Source organism: Myotis lucifugus, unplaced genomic scaffold, assembly GCF_000147115.1.
Source record: "Myotis lucifugus unplaced genomic scaffold, Myoluc2.0 scaffold_716, whole genome shotgun sequence".
Lineage (NCBI taxonomy): Eukaryota > Metazoa > Chordata > Mammalia > Chiroptera > Vespertilionidae > Myotis > Myotis lucifugus.
This window is the reverse complement of record NW_005871764.1, coordinates 231496-248995: the sequence shown is the minus strand read 5'-3', so window position 1 is coordinate 248995 and position 17500 is coordinate 231496. Positions and strand designations below refer to the sequence as shown.

General features: G+C 52.0%; 3 protein-coding genes across 3 annotated transcripts in view; 1 reads left to right on the top strand and 2 right to left on the bottom strand.

The window, feature by feature from the left end:
* Positions 1-5107: 5107 nt before the first annotated feature.
* Positions 5108-7033, top strand: LOC102442747 (histone H1t). The gene has a single exon (XM_014447803.2). The coding sequence runs from the start codon at positions 5541-5543 to the stop codon at positions 6171-6173; it is 633 nt and encodes a 210-aa protein (XP_014303289.1). The 5' UTR covers positions 5108-5540; the 3' UTR covers positions 6174-7033.
* Positions 7034-9165: 2132 nt separating this feature from the next.
* Positions 9166-17500, bottom strand: part of LOC102419061 — a 40401-nt gene continuing 32066 nt past the window's right edge. Inside the window, exon 3 of the mRNA XM_023746660.1 lies at positions 9166-9501. Coding sequence (XP_023602428.1) covers positions 9170-9501 — 332 coding nt within the window. The 3' untranslated portion in view covers positions 9166-9169. The remainder of the gene's footprint in view (positions 9502-17500) is intronic.
* Positions 13603-17500, bottom strand: part of LOC102416842 (hereditary hemochromatosis protein) — a 7318-nt gene continuing 3420 nt past the window's right edge. Inside the window, 6 exon segments of the mRNA XM_023746667.1 lie at positions 13603-14566; positions 15342-15461; positions 15652-15927; positions 17237-17321; positions 17323-17424; positions 17427-17500. The exon segment at positions 17427-17500 is cut by the window's right edge and continues 2 nt beyond it. Coding sequence (XP_023602435.1) covers positions 14526-14566; positions 15342-15461; positions 15652-15927; positions 17237-17321; positions 17323-17424; positions 17427-17500 — 698 coding nt within the window. The 3' untranslated portion in view covers positions 13603-14525.

Below are 17500 nucleotides of genomic sequence, written 5' to 3'. Positions count from 1 at the left end.
GGGGCCACAACATTAGTAACATTCTTAAAATTAGTAAAATTCTTGTTCACGGGCCATGCCCCGCGTTCACGTGGGTGGCCCCCTCGTTCCTGTGACCACTCCCTCCTTCTGGCTCAGCCACACTGTGTTCACATGACTGGGTTAACCTAAAAATCATCCCAACCTGTAAAGAATCTTTGGGTTTATTTGAGCCAAACTGTCGACACTTGCAGGGAAGCAGGATCTCAGTGCACTGGGACAGGGCTCTGGAGATGGCGGTTTTCACCGTGTTTAATAAATCACCGTCAAAGGCAGAGACATAAGTGTGTCACATGAAATCTATTGGTGGTGATGAGGGAGGCGGGAGAAAGCAAAGCGGAGGTGGGGGGGGGGGACCCTGGGATTGGATAAAAGTGAAATGATGGACACATGCTGCCTTCACATAGGTAGGTGCAGGGTAGTTAACAGTCAGCAATTAACTCGGTAACAGTAACAATGAGGGAATCTGTGGTCTCCGCCCTGGAGGCTAGTTGTGCCCTGAGGGGTGGGGAAAAGGGAAGTTACCAGTTACCCTGACTTTCCCAGGTGTGTTATCTTAGATGCAAAAGGACAACGGGCTCAGGAAAGACCGAAGTTGGTCTTTGTCAGGGAGGACACTGGCCTAGGACATGACTATCCACCATCAGCTGCTTTTTAATTAAAGGCTTTAATTTCAGACCCTCCTCTGTGGTCGATTTAGGTCTCTGGAGTTGGCAAGGCCTCCACGCAGGCCTTCCCGGAGGTAGTCAGGTTAGCAGGTGGCCGCTTTTTTCATCCACAGTAGGGATTTCTTACTATTTGTTAATACAGTGAATTCAGTAAAATATGTATTGTCTTATTCATGCCGATAAGGTAAATATACTTTGGAACTGAATTTATCATTATGTGAGCTCATTGCTGTATTCTAAGTTTTATTCTGGAACTGGATAAAAGGCAAACACAAAACACTAACAGGAAGAGGGAAACTTGAGAACTCAAGTGACTTCAACATGTTGTGCCCTTGTCGAGCTTCAAATCATTTTTAAGAAACACTGATTTCACTGAATGGAATCGAACTAATCCTTGAAACTGATTCCCCTCATTGAGAAAAGCCAATTAAATATTTGGAGACAATACGGATTTCAAATATTTCTTATGTGTGATTGCCCTCCTACTCTAATATACAGATGACTAAATGTGAGAAAGAGACTCAAGTCCACATGGTCACTCTCTTTATGAAACCAAAGTGGGGGAGGCCGGGCTGAGATATTTTGATGCCGGAAATGGTACAACTGAGGCTGAGCCCCATCGCTGGTCACCCAGAGGCCGGCAGCTGCCAGGACTCCCCCAGCAACCTGGAGTCTCCAGAAAAGCCCTAATTGTTTTCTGTGACACTTCTTGGTTCCTGCAAGAACAGGTTGCTCATAGGAAGCTCTTTTCTACAGAAAATAATGCACGGCCGTATCTTGTTCCTAGACAGTCTGAAGATTTTTTCTCCCCTCTTTCTATTTTATAAATTATCTTTTAAAAATTATTTTTATTTTTAATCCTCGCCCGAGGTTATTTTCCCATTGATTTTTTTTTTTTTAGAGAGAGGGAAAGACAGAGAGAGAGACATTGATGTGTGACCAGGGCCCGGGCTGGGGAGGAGCCTGCAACCGAGGTACATGCCCTTGACTGGAATCGAACCCGGACCCTTTCGGTCCACAGGCCGATGCAGTATCCACTGGGCCACACCGGCTGGGGCTGTAAATTATCTTGTTAACATTCTGGGTGAAACCAATCTATTGTTTTCACACCTTGTTCGCAGCACAGGATGTGTTAACAATTAGCTAAATGTCGGAGTTACTATGACAACCGCACAGCTCTGAGCCTGCCGGGTGGTAATAATTACCGACTGGGGAAGGTGGGGTGAGGGTGGAATGAGATGGCAGCTGTGAAACACAGACCAGAAACAGATCGTGCTGGCGCAGTGGCTGTGCAGCATTGCTCCACCGCGAGCAAGTGCAGGCTCTGGGATGGGCCTGAACTTGCTTTTAAGATTTTCCAAATACCTGACCCACAGTGAGACGGGGCCTTGCCCAGTGCACTGCCTGTGGCCTCATTCTTTTCTCTCTCTCTCTCTCTCTCTCTCTCTCTCTCTCTCTCTTCTTCCCCCATCTTTTTGATTGTTTGTTTGTTATTTTCTCTTCTTTTTTTCTTCTTCTTGCTCCTCTCTCTCTTGTTCTGCAGCCAGATTTGCCCACACCCTGCTTTTCCGTCTCCTGCCTCCCACATATGCCGGGCCTCTGTGTTAGATTCCCCCGCTCCCTCCTTCCTGCCTTGAAAACTCCTCCTGACCCTGCAGGCATCTGCCTGCCCTGGCCTTCCCGGGGAGGGTTCCGTGACCAGCCCCTCCCGTGGTTCTGGGTAATGCCACACAGTTTCCACTTGATTGTCTTTGATTGTCCAGCTGTCACCCAATAGGGTCTGAGCTGGCCCAGAGGGTGGACGCTGACCTATGAACAAGGAGGTCTCGGACTGAAGGGTCCCGGGTTCTATTCCAGTCAAGGGCACATGCCCGGGTTGTGGGCTTGATTCCCAGTAGGGGGCGTGCAGGAGGCAGCCCATCGATGATTCATCATTGATGTTTCAATCTCCCTCTCCCTTCCTCTCTGAAATCAATAAAAAAAATTTTAAAAAATAAATAGATTTAAAAAAGACAGCTTAAATGTAACATACAGGACACTGACTAGATCATATTCATCCTTTATTTAAGAGCGTACATAGACTCAGGTGCTAGGGGTTGTGGGTTAACATCCAATAGCTGTGTCCCCTGGGAAACTACCTCTCCTAGCCCTCCTCTCCTCGTCCCCAAATCAGAGAGAATGATGGGAGGTTGTCGCAGGTTAAATGCACTGGTGGATCTACAAAGTGCCTACAACAGTGCCTGGCACAGAACAAACCCCCGTGAATTGCCCATCACCGTTATGACTGCTATTCTCAGAGTCTAGTACAATATCAGGTATCTGATGAATTATAGAAGTGAGTTAACCAATCTCTCCCTTTTTACAGGAGGAGAAAATGGGCTTTAGACACGTCTTTCCCCATCATTGGTTACTGCTGGACACTGTGACATCTCACTAGCCAATGAAAATGAGAGATACTAGAAAATAAGCGCATATTTCTAGCAATTGTGGAAGAATAATTAAGAACCTGGCTTAAAACATCATTTTTTTCCTCTGAGTATAAAAATATTAAATGTGCCATTGTAGAAATTTGTGAAAAGAGAACTATATAAAGGAAATATAGGTATCATGCTATATATTTTTACATACATACAATTTCTAGGGAATATGCTTAGAAACACAATTTTTATAGATGTTGCTATTTGTGTAATTAGTCTTCTGTTATTGGCTGTTTAGACTGAGTTCCATCTTTATGCATTATAGATCATACAAATCACACATCTTTGTATATAAATCTATGTTTTAATATTCAATTACTTCCTTTGGATAGAATTCTAGAAGTAGAAATACTAAACCACAAGGTAAAATCATTTTCAAGGCTCTTAATACACATTGCCAACTTTTCATTCAGAAGGGCATGCCAATTAATAATCCCGACATAATATGGAAATTTCTGTTACAGAACTCATATTTACACAGATTTTTTTTTAAAGCACTGTTAACCTGTTAACCTGTTAACCTGTGTGTGGAAGTTTTACTTATTTCATTATTAGTGAGGGTAATTTCCCCCCTCACACATTTCTCTTAGCTATAACCCCATAAGAAACTGCTGAAAAACGATGGACATAATTGTAATTGTTCCATGGGGAGGCGCTATGTAAAAATAAATAGGATCTTAGGTTAAAAAAACTACAACAACAAAATAAACACCTAATATTTATCAGGTGCCTCCTCTGCCCAGGACTCTGCTGGATTAAAAAACTGTTTGGTTGCATTCAACTGAAACTATTACCTACCTTGTCTCTTTTATACACATTTTAAAATATATTCTTACTGATTTCAGAGAGGAAAGGAGAGAGGGAAGGAGAGAGAGAGAGAGAGAGAGAGAGAGAGAGAGAGAGAGAGAGAGAGAGAGACATGTGCCCTGACCGGGAATCCAACTGGGGACCCTTCAGTCCACAGGCGGAGGCTCTATCCATTGAACCAAACCGGCGAGGGCCACCTGATCTCATACGCCTCCTAACTTCCCCATGAGAAAGGTTCTCTTGACTGTATCAAGACAACTGCAACAATGCACAAACCTTCTCTTTATAAACCTCCCGCGTCTCTGCCGTCTGCAGAACTGCCAGTTCCTCAGGCAATCAGGGGGGCATCTTCCCGCGGTTTCCTCTGCCGACCCTGGCCTCTGACCCACTGCACTGCTCCCTCGGCGGCCTTCTGGGAGGCCCCACCTTAGTGAGCAAACTCAGATCCTGACCTCTCCCTACGGTGAGTTCCAGGACACGCGGAGAAACACCCTGGACAATTGTCCCCATACCTCACCCCCCACAGCTCTGCAGACACACCTGCCAGCCACGCCTGGGCCTGTGGTCTGGGTCTGTGGTTCCCATGAAGGTGACCTGATTTATTTATTTTTAATATGTTTTTATTGATGTCAGAGAGGAAGGGAGAGAGAGAGAGAGAGAGAGAGAGAGAGAGAGAGAGAGAGAGAGATCAATGATGAGAGAGCATCATGGATCGGCTGCCTCCTGCATGCCCCCTACCCGGGATCAAGTCCACAACCTGGGCATGTGCCCTGATGGGGAATCGAACCACAGCCTCTCCTGGTTCACAGGTCGACACTCAACCCCTGAGCCACGCTGGCCGGGCTGGGTGACCTGGTTTGGGCCAGGCAGACACCATGTGTGAGCTCAGTGCTGCTGGCTCCATCCTCGAGGCTCTCTGATCAGGCTGCAGGGACCCAGGGCTGGTTTTTGTCAGAAGCAACCCACACACCTTGCAGATTATGGCTGATCAGATTGTGTTTGTCCAAATAAGGGCAGACCCTGCAGCTTTTAGACGATTCTAGAAGCATCCAATCCTGCAGGAGGCCTCTAAGAAATCTGTGTTAGTTCCTTCACATTCATGCACAGTTGTCGATAAAATCTGGGGCAGGACTCATGTCTTCTCTCCGCTCCACCATTTGGAAGGTCACTGAGAAAAGCTGGCATAAGTCTCCTGCCAAAAAGCAATGTTACATTTACAAGGGAAAGAGGAAATCTGGCGCTTCTCCTTGAATTTGCTGACAGTCGAGGGTTTTGTGGAGTCGTTTGGGCATCTTGGGCCATTTTTCATGAAAAGGTGAGAAGGCGTGTGAAGTCCAGCTCGCCAAGCACCCTCCGGCCGGGGAACCGGGCCCTTCTGTGCAGACGATTTTTGTGGGCTTCAAGTTTTGGGGGGAAAACAAACACAAACGCTCCTCCCCGCGAGGGGCGGGGCGAGGCCTAGGCGACGCACCAATCAGAGCACGCCCTGCCCTATATAAGGCGTGAGGGCCCCCCCGGCCGGCGCTTAACCCTCCTCCCTGGCTCTCCTCCGTGGACCCTCCGCCCTGTGATGTCCGAGACGGCCCCTGTGGACCCGGCTGAGCCTGGCCCGGCTTTCATGGCGAAGCCGAACATCAAGAAGCGAGGGAAGAAGCAGGTGGGCCTGGCGGGTGTGAGTCGCAAGACGCCAAGCCCGTCGGTGTCCAAGGTGATCACGGAGGCCTTGTCGCTGTCGCAGGAGCGGGCGGGCATGTCGCTGGCCGCGCTCAAGAAGGCGCTGGCGGCCGCGGGCTACGACGTGGACAAGAACAACAGCCGCATCAAGCTGGTGCTCAAGAGCCTGGTGAGCAAGGGCACCCTGGTGCAGACCAAGGGCACCGGCGCCTCGGGCTCCTTCCGGCTCAGCAAGAAGGCGGCTCCCGAGCTGGTCAAGGTCAAGAAGGCCGCGTCCGCCAAGGGCAAGAAGCTGGTCTTGTCCCGGGAGTCCAAGTCCCCCAAGAGCTCCAGCGCCAGCAAGAGAGCTCAGAAGCCGCGGGCATCGGCATCGCCGAAGGCCGCCCGAGGCGTCAGGAAGGCGGCGGGGCCCAAGGGCAGGCCCCCGCGGAAGAGCCCGGCCAAGGCCAAGGCCGACAAGCCCACGGCCGGGAGGCCCAAGGCGACCCAGCAGAAGACCAAGCCCAGGAAGGGAGCCTCTAAGAAGTAAAAGGCCAATCTTCAAAAAAAAGGAAAACGACACAAAATAAACCCAAAGGCTCTTTTAAGAGCCACCCAAGTCGCAGTAAAATGGCATAGCACTGGGGCTGCTGGAAGTTCACGACCGCCAGGTCAACCTCCTTGCAAGCGTGCGATGAGATGGAATGTTTGGTTAGACGCGGACAGGTCTATTAGGACCGACCTGTGTGCAGATCTGCCTGAAAGTCCCCCAGCGATGCCCGGCTCGACGCCGGTTGTACACTCCGCTAGAATACCTCATGCCTTGTGTCAACTTAGGCTTTACTGGAGGTGCCAGTGTTACGTAAAGAGAAAGGGTGGAGAGCTGCTCACAGCCCCAACATACCTTAATTTTTCTTTAACAAGTGCCACATTTATGTGGTGTCATCCTAATGAGGTTTTTTATTGATTGCAGAGAGGGAGAGAGGAGCATCAATGAGAATCGGCTGCCTCCTGCACTGGGCCCCACTCTGGGGATGGAGCCCACACCCAGGCTTGTGCCCTGACCTCCTGGTTCTTAGGTTGATGCTCAACCTCTGAGCCATGCCAGCCGCGCAAAAGGTTTCTTAAGTCTGGTGTCCACGGGCATTGTAGGGGTCATGCACAGACATCAAACTGTCAGAATTTGGATTATAAAGAATATCTTTAACATCTTTAACGTTAAACTGGTTTTGTTTACATTATGAGTGTGATTAATCAGTAAAAGTCACAAATATTTACAGTTGTCACAAGAGTATTGAAATGCTACTTATCCTTATTTCCATAGTATATAGTTACTATGCTATGGTCACATTTTTTAAAAGTTGGTTTGATAATATGATTGCTCTGTTTAATACGATTGTGATTCCATGTATTTTATTTAGGAAGAGTGTATAGATGGTGCCCCACAGGCAGAAAAATGCTAATCCTGGTCTTTAGGGAAATGGTGGAGGCTGCACAGTTAGGGTCTGAATCAAACATTTGTAAACAAAAATTGCTTGTATTGGAAAACGCTCCAAGTTAATGTGTGTTTCTCATTTTAAAATTAGCTTGTTTTCATTGTGATTTGGCATTCTTATTTAAAATCATCGTAAATATGAAATTCATACTGTTAATCCTATTCTGGGCCTTGGTGTTTGAGTGCAAAAGGATGTTCCGCATCCTTCCAATTCGAGCACCTTCTCCAGGTGGCTCACTAGCTCTGACCCTTTCAGAACTCATTTGTACAACTGGGCCTCTAAGAAAAAGATTTAAATTGTGTCTCATGGAAAACGACTGACATCATGGCTTCAGTTTGTGTAGAATGAGCCCCGAGCCCAAACCTCGCTTGGATATGACGCCCAGTTTCCTTGGAGGGTGGAAATGTTCTGCTCTGGAAATAGGCGTTGGTCACCTGACAAGCGGCGGACTGACCTCGGACCCGCAGACCCTCCTATCTCCCAGGAAAAGGGACCAACAACTGGCCTCATCCCACCCTGCAGCCAGGGGTCTCCCAGCATCGCTCGAATCACAACGTCTATAACCCGTTCCTCCACCCCATGGGCCCCTGTACTCCTCTGGCCTTTTAGCGCCCGGCACACAGCAAGTTAACAGCAGCCAGGGCGGCGTGGCTCAGTGGTTGAGGGTTGACCTTGAACCAGGTCACAGTTCAATTCCTGGTCAGGGCACATGCCTGGGTTGCAGGCTCCATCCCGTTGGGGACGTACAGGAGGCAGCCGATCCATGATTCTCTCTCATCATTGATGTTTCTCTCTCTCTCTCTCCCCATCTCTGAAATCAATAAAACAACAAAAATAAAGCCACCAAAGTCTTCCCTACCGTTCTGGGAACAGCAATTAACCCCCTTCCTTAGCCACAGAAAAATGGCCCAGTAATCCCAGCCCCGACATTTAACCTGGTTTTCCGCCCCCACCGGGTATTGTCCCTGGGAGCTTGTCCCCAAGAGGCTTCATTGACATAACCGCAGCCCATCATGAGATGGTTCTGGAAATCTTCAAACGGCCTTTGGTTTTGTTCCAGAAAGCGAGTCTGTGGATTCAACCTGAGGACATAACACTTTTTATAACCATAATGTTTGAATGGTCCATAACAACAAAAAATTTTCCACCGTTTATAGCTGGCACATTTAAAATGGAAAACGAAAAAATAAAAGGAAAAATAAAAAGGAAAAACAGCTGGGAGCCCTGGGAGTGGGGTGGGGTGGGGTAGGCGCCTGAGCGCTGGTGCGGCAGGATCTCTCCCTTCACAAACGCGAAGCCGGGCCGTCAGGGCGGAGGGAGTTAGAGACCAGAGTTAAAGCCCCGACCCCCTTAGTCAAAGGTAATTAACAAACAGCTTGGCCTCGGGCTTAGGGAGGGGCCCGGCCTGAGAACAGAAATCTGCAAAGGTCATTACATTTACACCCAAACCGTGGAAAGAAGGGGGAGGGGTGAGTTCACAAAGTGTGAAGAGCTTTCCCGACATCGCCCGGGGCAAATAGGTCAGGAATTAACACCCAGCCTTTCCGTCCAGGTCGAATTCTAAGCAGTGGGTTACTGTGCGCTGTCTCCCTGCACCTCACACACCGGATTTGTAAAGTCTATTTAACTCCCCTCCCCCTTCCTCATTCCCCCTCCATTAGGAACCAGGCGGACCGCCCTCCCAGGGCTCCCGCGCCACAGCAAACTTCTCCCCAACCACGGCCTGTGGTCGTTTTTATAGGGGACACGAAGAGTAAAGTCCCTGCCAGAAAAATTAAGTGGATCCTCCAGAAATCCATATTCTCCGATGAAAGCCCGAACCTAGCGAGGACCTCTCCCATTTGCTTGCTCCTGCGGGTCACCCCAGGAGCCACTGCTCCCTCCCGATGAGCCGAAGGCGCCGGCGCCCGGCGAACCGAAGATTAAGGCCGCGCCGACATCAAACATAAGTGTCCACAACTAAACCAGCACCACAGCGCGCAGCTCTTCCGAGAGGGGGTGGGCGGCCCTGAAAAGGGCCTTTGGGGGGACACGAGGCGGGGGGACGGGCTCAGCCGCCGAAGCCGTAGAGGGTGCGGCCCTGGCGCTTGAGCGCGTAGACCACGTCCATGGCCGTGACCGTCTTGCGCTTGGCGTGCTCCGTGTAGGTGACGGCGTCGCGGATCACGTTCTCCAGGAAGACCTTGAGCACCCCGCGCGTCTCCTCGTAGATGAGCCCGGAGATGCGCTTGACGCCGCCGCGCCGCGCCAGGCGCCGGATGGCGGGCTTGGTGATGCCCTGGATGTTGTCGCGCAGCACCTTGCGGTGGCGCTTGGCGCCGCCCTTGCCCAGGCCCTTCCCGCCTTTGCCGCGACCCGACATGGCTGCAGTTGCAGTGAAGGCTCGCGCTCCTCGCAGCCCTTTAAATAGAATGTGTGCGGACCTGATTGGGAACCACAAGCGCCGCGTTGTTTTTTTTCTAAATTAGGTCATCGCAGGGGCGGAGCGAGGGGGAAGAGGAACATCTCAACGTTGTGATTGGCCAGTGAACCTGGGCTTATTCGGGCTGGAGGGGCGGTGGGTGGAGGGGCGGGGATTTTATTTTCTTGAAAAGCTTTGGTTTCTTTTCTGTCTGAATGTTTTTTTCATGCTATTTGATTGATTGGGTCCATTTTCCTGTTGTATGACGCGGGAAAAGGTTCGCTCAATCTTTTTATTTCCACTGAGAAACGAGTACACTATGTAATGGTTCCCTGGGGGATGTAGACATAGTAAGGATGGATTTGTCGGTGGAGGGACTTTTCCTTTTATATTATTCCTGTTTTAAAAGACGTATTTTGACGGCTTTTTCTGTTTTGGAGAAAGTGTAAGCCTGGCCATGAAGAAGCTCCGGGCCCAAGGGTCCAGTGTTTGGACAGATGGAAAGGCTGACAAAGAATTGAACATTAAAACCTCTTCTTTTCTTCAACATTTGAACATTTACTAGTTGACTCCTTTGTATGTAAAGCCTGAGTCGGGAGCATAGCGCTAAACTCCAACAAGCAGTTGTCTGGACCCTGTTTCTGGCCGGCACAGCTTTGCCTGCAATTCCTAACCAGCTCCCTTTCCTCCTTTATTAATCCCTTTCTACCTTTTTAGAGACAAGAATAAACGTTTTGTAGAACGGGATTAAGTGTTGGGGAGGGCTAATACGTGATTAAGGTCATCACAAAGCCCTCAGGGCCTTCCCCTGAGGCGCCTTTGATGAGGTTATTGGTATTGTAAACAAGGCTAAAGCAATTTTTGAAATTTTCCACTGAAAGAGTCACTCCAGTTGAAAGGGGAAAGAGAGACACCTCTCCCCATTCTGGTTAATAAATAAATGCCTATTTTGGAAATTTAGAATGAAACTGTTAATGTAAAAAACAAACAAACATGCAAACTTGTAAAGAATTTTTGTGAGTTTATTTGAGCCAAACTGTTGACAATGGCCGGGAAGCAGGATCTCAGTGTATTGGGATAGTGCTTCGGAGAATGGCAGTTTTGCACGTTGTTTTATACATTACAACCCAAGGAGGAGAGGTAAGTGGGTGACAGAAATCCATTGGTGATGGATTAGGGAGGGATTGGATAAAAAGTGAAACGATGGACTCATGCTTCCTCTGCACAGGTGGGTGGGTACAGGGTAGTTAAGGGTCACAATTAACATGATAACAATAACAATGAGGGATTTCTGGTTCCAGTCCTGGCGCTATTCGTCATGCCCCGAGGGGTCCGGAAAAGGGAAGTTACAAGTTACCCTGACTTTTCACAGGTGTTATCTTAGATGCAAAAGACAACAGGCTCAGTAAACATCGAAGATGATCTTTGTCCGGGAAGATACTGGCCTGGGGCTTGACTACCCACCATAAACTTCTCTTTAACGGACAGATTTTAATTTCAGACCATCCTTTGCGGTGACTTTAGGTCTTGAGTTTGCAAGGCTGTCACGCAGGCCTCCCCTGAGTCAGGTTAGCATGTGGCCCCTCTTCCCCAAGACTGGCCTTAGAAGGACCACAATCATCAGACTCCCGTCAGGGGAGAGGGGAGAGGGGAGGCGGGGGTGGGGGGTGGGGGGGGGCACAGAATGACCCCAGGACAGGGAGAAAGCTCTGAGTGGCACATGCTTTTTGTATCGCTTTAGAGCTGCCCCAATGGTTACATTCTTCCTCCCCCAACTGAGAGTTGTTAGGGCCCCGACTTTCACTGCCCCCCCACCCCCCCCCCACCCCCGCCTACACACAAGGTGTAACGCAGGAGCAGCTCAGAGGGCCCGCCCTGCGCTGGGGTTTCAGACACAACAGACCCAACCGCAAGGCCAGCAGCCGCGGCATGCGCAGAGGAGAGAACTTGACCCCCGCGCACCGGGAATCCACGGACTCCAGACGGGCCGGGAACTAAACGGGGAGCCCTTTCTGAAGCCGAGGTCCACTGTCCAGGCCTCTGACCATAAAGAGCCAAGTTCCAAGGTCCTCCCATTGAAACGTGACCGCCAGGCTTCCGCATCCTGTTCCCCTGAACCTTAAAACCCATATATATATTTCAGAGAGGAAGGGAGAAGGAGAGAAGGATAGAAACATCAGTGATGAGAGAGAATCATTGATTGGGACCTGCACACCGGGCCTGTGCTGCGATGGAAAATCGATCCTCGACCTCCTGGCTTATAGGTCAGCGCTGAGCCACACTGTCCGACAGGTGTCTTGTTTTTTAAGTGTGTGTGTGTGTAAAGAATGCCTCCAGTACATGCTGTTATTATATAACACATTTTTGCTTATACCTCCCAGCAGCCCTTCACCAACTGTGCACAGTTGACCAGTCTTGTTTGCCTTCTGTCTGAGTCCAGCGATTCGCAGAACTGGTGACATTTCTTATTTCCTCCCATTTCCAGGTGCTTTTCTTCACCAGGGATGACCTCCAGGGCCCCAGCCCCAGCTCCCGGTGTCTCAGGGCCATTGTGCTGTTTGACTGTGGCCACCAGAGGGCGCCCGTCTCCGCAATACCAGGCTTAGTAGGCGGCTTTGCCAGAAGCCAAATAAGTTAACAGTATTCAGCCTGGCTGCCCTGGCCCAGTGGGTGAGCTTTGACCTATGAACCAGGAGGTCATGGTCACCACACAGGCCTGGGTTGCGGGCTCGATCCCTACTGGGAGGCGTGCAGGAGACAGCTGGTCAATGACTCTCATCATGGATGTTTCTATCTCCCTCTCCCTTCCTCTCTGGAAAAAAAATAAAAAAGATTTTAAAATGTAAAGTTTGGTTTTTCAAATGCAAGTTGACCTGAAGAACTGATGAACGAGGCAAGAAAACTTAAGCTAAGAAAGACTGAAAGACAATGGAGATTTTTAACGTCAGCTATAAAGAAAGGACAATGAACAGGTCCCAGTGGCAGATGGCAGATGGTTCATAACTGTGTTCCTGTAAAGACTAGGGAGGGTGTTTCTAGAAACCTCAGCCTGTGAAATAAAGCCAATAGGAAGCAAACGGTTGCCTAGTTAATTGTAACATATCCTGGAGGGGGTAGAAGGATGCTTCTTGGCTGATGCCTTGGGGACAGGAGGAAATACATACATGTACATACATGTACAGCGAAAGCATGTGTCCCTGTGCTTCCAGCATGGGTTGGAGGGAAGATCGTTACTGGACACCAGGCGTTCCCGCTTGGGGTGCTCTGCTCCGGAGGGGGACGCTGTCCTCCAGCAGTTTCCTTCCGTTCCTTCCAGCAAGTAAAGGAGACAGAGACTCGCCCACGTGAGCCTCACAGAGGGAGGCCGAGCCGAGGCCTAGCCACACGGTCTGGTCCGCTCCGTGCTGATTCCTCGTTCGCAGTCGGCGGAACCTACCCGGTTGGGGTCAGGTCACGCCCATCTGGTTAGAGCTGCGTCTGCAAAACACTGTTGTGCATGTGAACATTTAGCGAGAGCTGCCCAGACCTGAGACCCTTGTGGGAGTTAACAAAATAACCAAGGTGCTGCAATTTAGATGGCAATATTTCTGGAGCAAAGAAAAACAGTGAAGTCATCTATCAGGGTTTAATGAAAATAGTCCATGAAACAAATTGTAAGAAATTTAGAAGCAGTAAAAGTTCTCCCAAATAACATAATCCTGTATAGTAGAAGGGTAACATGCAAATCGACTGAACAGGGGAATGACTGGTCGCTATGATGCACACTGACCACCAGGGGGCAGACACTCAGCGCAGGAGCTGCCCCCCTGGTGGTCAGTGCGCTCCCACAGGCGGAGCTCTGCTCAGCCAGAAGCCCGGCAGCTGTGGTGGCGGGAGCTTCTCCCACCTCCGAGGCAGCGCTAAGGGGCAGTGAGCAGGCGGGTGGTAAGGAGCGAGGGCTCCCAGACTGCGAGAGGGCTCAGGCCGGGCTGAGGGACTCCCCCCACCGAGTGCACAAATTTTCATGCACTGGGCCTCCAGTAAGTATATAATTTATATGTAAGGCAGGAAAATACAGCAGAAAAAAATCATGCAGTTCTCAACACAATTCATCATGCATTTATTAAAATATGTGCATTGGATGCCTATTATATTTTCATACAGCAGTAAGACGGAGGAGCACACATTATTAATAGAGTTTATCATTGGCGAGTGGAATGATAATTTCAAGTTAATTCCTTTTCAACGTTTCTATAGCAAGCACATGTTACATGTATCCTTATCCAATTGAAAAAGTAGTTGAGATCTCTTTGCCCAAATTCAGTACCTACCAGCACACTTTTGAGCTATATTTGGTCTCATGAGGCACCTGCCCTCTGAGACAGAAGGCCTCGTACCACAGCTTTGCAACCAAATATATGCAGCAGCAGCAAGAAAGCACAGGCCAGCCCTGGCCAGTGTGGTTGAGTGGTTAGTCAGCCCTTGCACCAAAGGGTCGCATGTTTGATTCGTGGTCAAGGTCCGGTGTAAGGACCCAGGTCCTCTCCATAGAGGAGACCAGAGGGCGGGGACAGAGGGGCCACTGCAGGACAGAGATGGGGAGAATCGAAAGGAAAGGGGTTCGGGAAGTGCGTGCACCTGTGCACATTCGCGGTAGGAGGACGGATGCCCTGAGAGAAGCCGCAGGCTTTTCTCGCAGCTTCCAGAGAATCCCGAGTCCAGCAAACTTCAGCAGCCTCGCTGCGGAGGGAGGAGCTGAGATGAGCCGGCGCGTGGAGTCTCAGGGGGCGGGAACCGAGGCAGGCTCTCCCTGCAGCCTGGGACCCAGAGAGCCAGCTCTCAGAGCAGTCGCCGCGAGGTGTCAGCAGGTAGGAACCCAAGATGTAAACGGGGGACGGCAGAGAGCAGGGGTTCCTGGGCCGGCTCCCATCTGCGGGTGCAGCTCTGTCCTCCAGCACCAAGGTCACCCGGGCGCCCGCTCTGAGTCTCCGACCGGCTCCTGCCTGCGGGGTCTGCAGGCTGCACCTCATTCACGGTCGGCGAGGACATAGCTCCCCAGGGTGCCTCCTGCAGAGACAAGAATCTGGGCATCACCTTCCCCCTCCCTCACCTCCCTCACCTGCTCACCTCAACTCTGACCTCTCCCTCTCCAAGGAATACATTTTTAAAATATCCTATTCTATATAATAAAAGGCTAATATGCAAATCCACCGAAGGCAGAACCACCAGTCACTATGATGCCCACTGAGCACCAGGGGGCAGACGCTCATTGCAGAGCTGCCCGCTGGTGGTCAGTGCGCTCCCACAGGGGGAGACCCGCTCAGCCAGAAGCCGGGCTCACAGCTGGCGAGCGCAGTGGTGGTGGTGGGAGCCTCTCCCACCTCCACGGCAGCACTAAAGATGTCCGACTGACGGCTTAGGCCCATGGGGAGCGGGCCTAAGCCCTCAGTCAGATATCCCCTGAGGGCTCCCGGACTGCGAGAGGGCACAGGCCCGGCTTAGGGATGACCACCCCTCCAAGGGACCCCCACACCCCATCCCCGAGTGCACGAATTTTGTGAACTGGGCCTCTAGTCTATATATGTTTTTATTGATTTCAGAGAGGAAGGGAGAGTGAGAGAGAGAAATATCAATGATGAGAGAGAATCATGGATCAGCTGCCTCCTGCACGCCCCCTACTGGGGATCGAGCTTTCCTTCTGCGGAAACCCTGTCATTCCTGTTCCCCCAGGGGAGCCAGTGCCTCCAGGGAGCAGGTGCCCTGGGCCCTCCCCACCCCCGCCCTGCCCACGTCCTGCAGAAGCCCCACACCCTGGGCAGACTTCCTCCGTCTTCCTACTTACGGGAAGCCCGCCTCCTCCGCAGGAATCTGAACAAAACCCCAGTGAAGAAGATGACAATGAGGACACCCATGAGGGTCCCGCAGATGATGCCAAAGACCAGGGCGCCCGACATGGAGGGCTCTGAAACGCAGCAGCCAGTGGGCGCCGGGGAAGCTGGACCCAGGGCACCCCCTCCCGCCCAGGGCACCCCCTCCCGCCCAGGGCACCCCTCCCGCCCAGGGCACCACGCCCCTCCCAGGGCACCCCCTCCTGCCCAGGGCACCCCTCTGTCCCCTTCTCGACGGGTGTCCTCGGCCCGGCTGGTCCGTACCCCAGGCGGCAGCGAGGGGCTGCTCCAGGCCGGGGTGCTGCACCTGGCAGGCATATCTCCGCTCCTCCCCGGGGGGCACGGCCAGGGCCACCTGGGCCTGGTAGGTCCCGTCCCCGTTGGGCAGCAGGTCCCTGGGCTCCGCGTCCTTGGCGTCCAGGGGCTGCCGGTCCTTCAGCCACGTCATGGTGACGTCGGGGGGGTAGAAGCTCAGAGCCTGACACCGCAGAGTGGTCGCTTCCGAGGCCACACGGCGCGTCACCCGCACCGAGGGGGGCACTGGGGGGAAGGAGGAGCGTGTGGGGAGGGGACCCCGCCACCTCCCCCAGGAGCACCCCGACTTTCACTTCCCTTCTGCTCCGTGTGGAAAGAAAGACACCCTGCGTATGCCCTGCTGTTGACACTCCCGCGTGTCCCACCAACGTGCCAAGCCCTGGCTGGTGTGTTGAGTGATCAGAATGTTGTCCTGCGGAGAAAAACGTCTAGGGTTCGATTCCATTCAAGGGCACGTACTGTGGTTGCCCAGGCCCAGGCCCTGGTTGGGGCGGGTGTACGAGGCAACCCATCGATGTGTCTCTCTCACATCAATGTTTCTCTCTGTCTCTCTCTCTCTTCCACTCTCCCTAAACATCAATGGAAAAATAGCCTCGGGTGAGGATTTAAAAAAAAAATGTTCCAAGATGCTCTCCGAGGTGTGTCCCGGGAGGAGTCATGCCCCTCAGCCTGGGGTCCTGTCCCTCCTGTCAGATGCCCACCCGTGGGCCCGCCTTCGCTCTGTTAGCCTATTAGGTTGAATCCGGTAAAACCACCTTCACGTGCATGAAAATGATTGAATGCGCCTGTCGGCAATCTCACCTGGCTCAACCCAGCAAGTATTCTTTTCTTTCAATATATGTAATTATTAGACAATGGCGGGCAGGGCCCATGGCCACGCTCTGTAGAACCTTCATGTGGCCTCAAGGCTGCGGCCACTCTGACTGGCTGCCTCTTCGCCCCCCCTCCCCCCCGCCGCTGGGCAATTTCTTGTTTCTTTGGTTTTCCTGTGATATTTGACGTTTCTGATCCTAAAGGGCACACATGCTCGCAGGCCCAGGGTTCTTGGTTAAATCGAGAACAGACACATCGCTGGCTACACGCAAGGTGAACCGGGAATGACAGCCAGGACTCATGGCCGTGTGACGGTCCCACGGAAACGGTGGAGCCTGCCCCGGCTGGGGTGGGTCTGTGGTCAGAGCGGTGGCGCCGGCACCTGAGGCTGCGGGTTGATTTCCAGTCCAGGGCACGGACCTGGGCTACAGGTTCGATCCCAGCCCCAGTAGGGTGTGTGCAGAAGGCAACCAATCTCTCTCTCTCTCTCTCTCTCTCTCTCTCTCTCTCTCCCTCCCTCCCTCCCTTCCACTCTCTCTAAAAAAGCAAGGGAAAAATATCCTCGGATGAGGATGAACAAACAGGCAAGCAAAGGGTGGCGACCTGAGAGCTGGAACCTCAGCTCCTCCGGGAGCCGCACCGCCTTGGCCGCCTGGAGACTCCAGCGCCAGCTGGGCCAGCACCCCCTCCACGGCGCCCCGGCACGGAAACCCCGCCATACCTTGCCGGTCCAGGACCCCCGTCCCCAGCTCCAGCAGCCGCCCCAGCTGCTCGGGGCAGAGCCTCTCCAGGTAGGCGCGGTTCTGCCCGCGCCCGGATTCGCGTTCTCTTCCCACTCCATCTTGATGGCCCAAGGCCCCCGGGCTCCACGGCTCTCCAGCTCAGCGTCTCGGGGCGGAACCTCCAGGTGGTTCCTCGCCGTCGTAGCCGTATTTCCAGAAGCCGCTGGTGCTTGTTTGCCCCGCCCCCACCGAGCAGCCCAGGG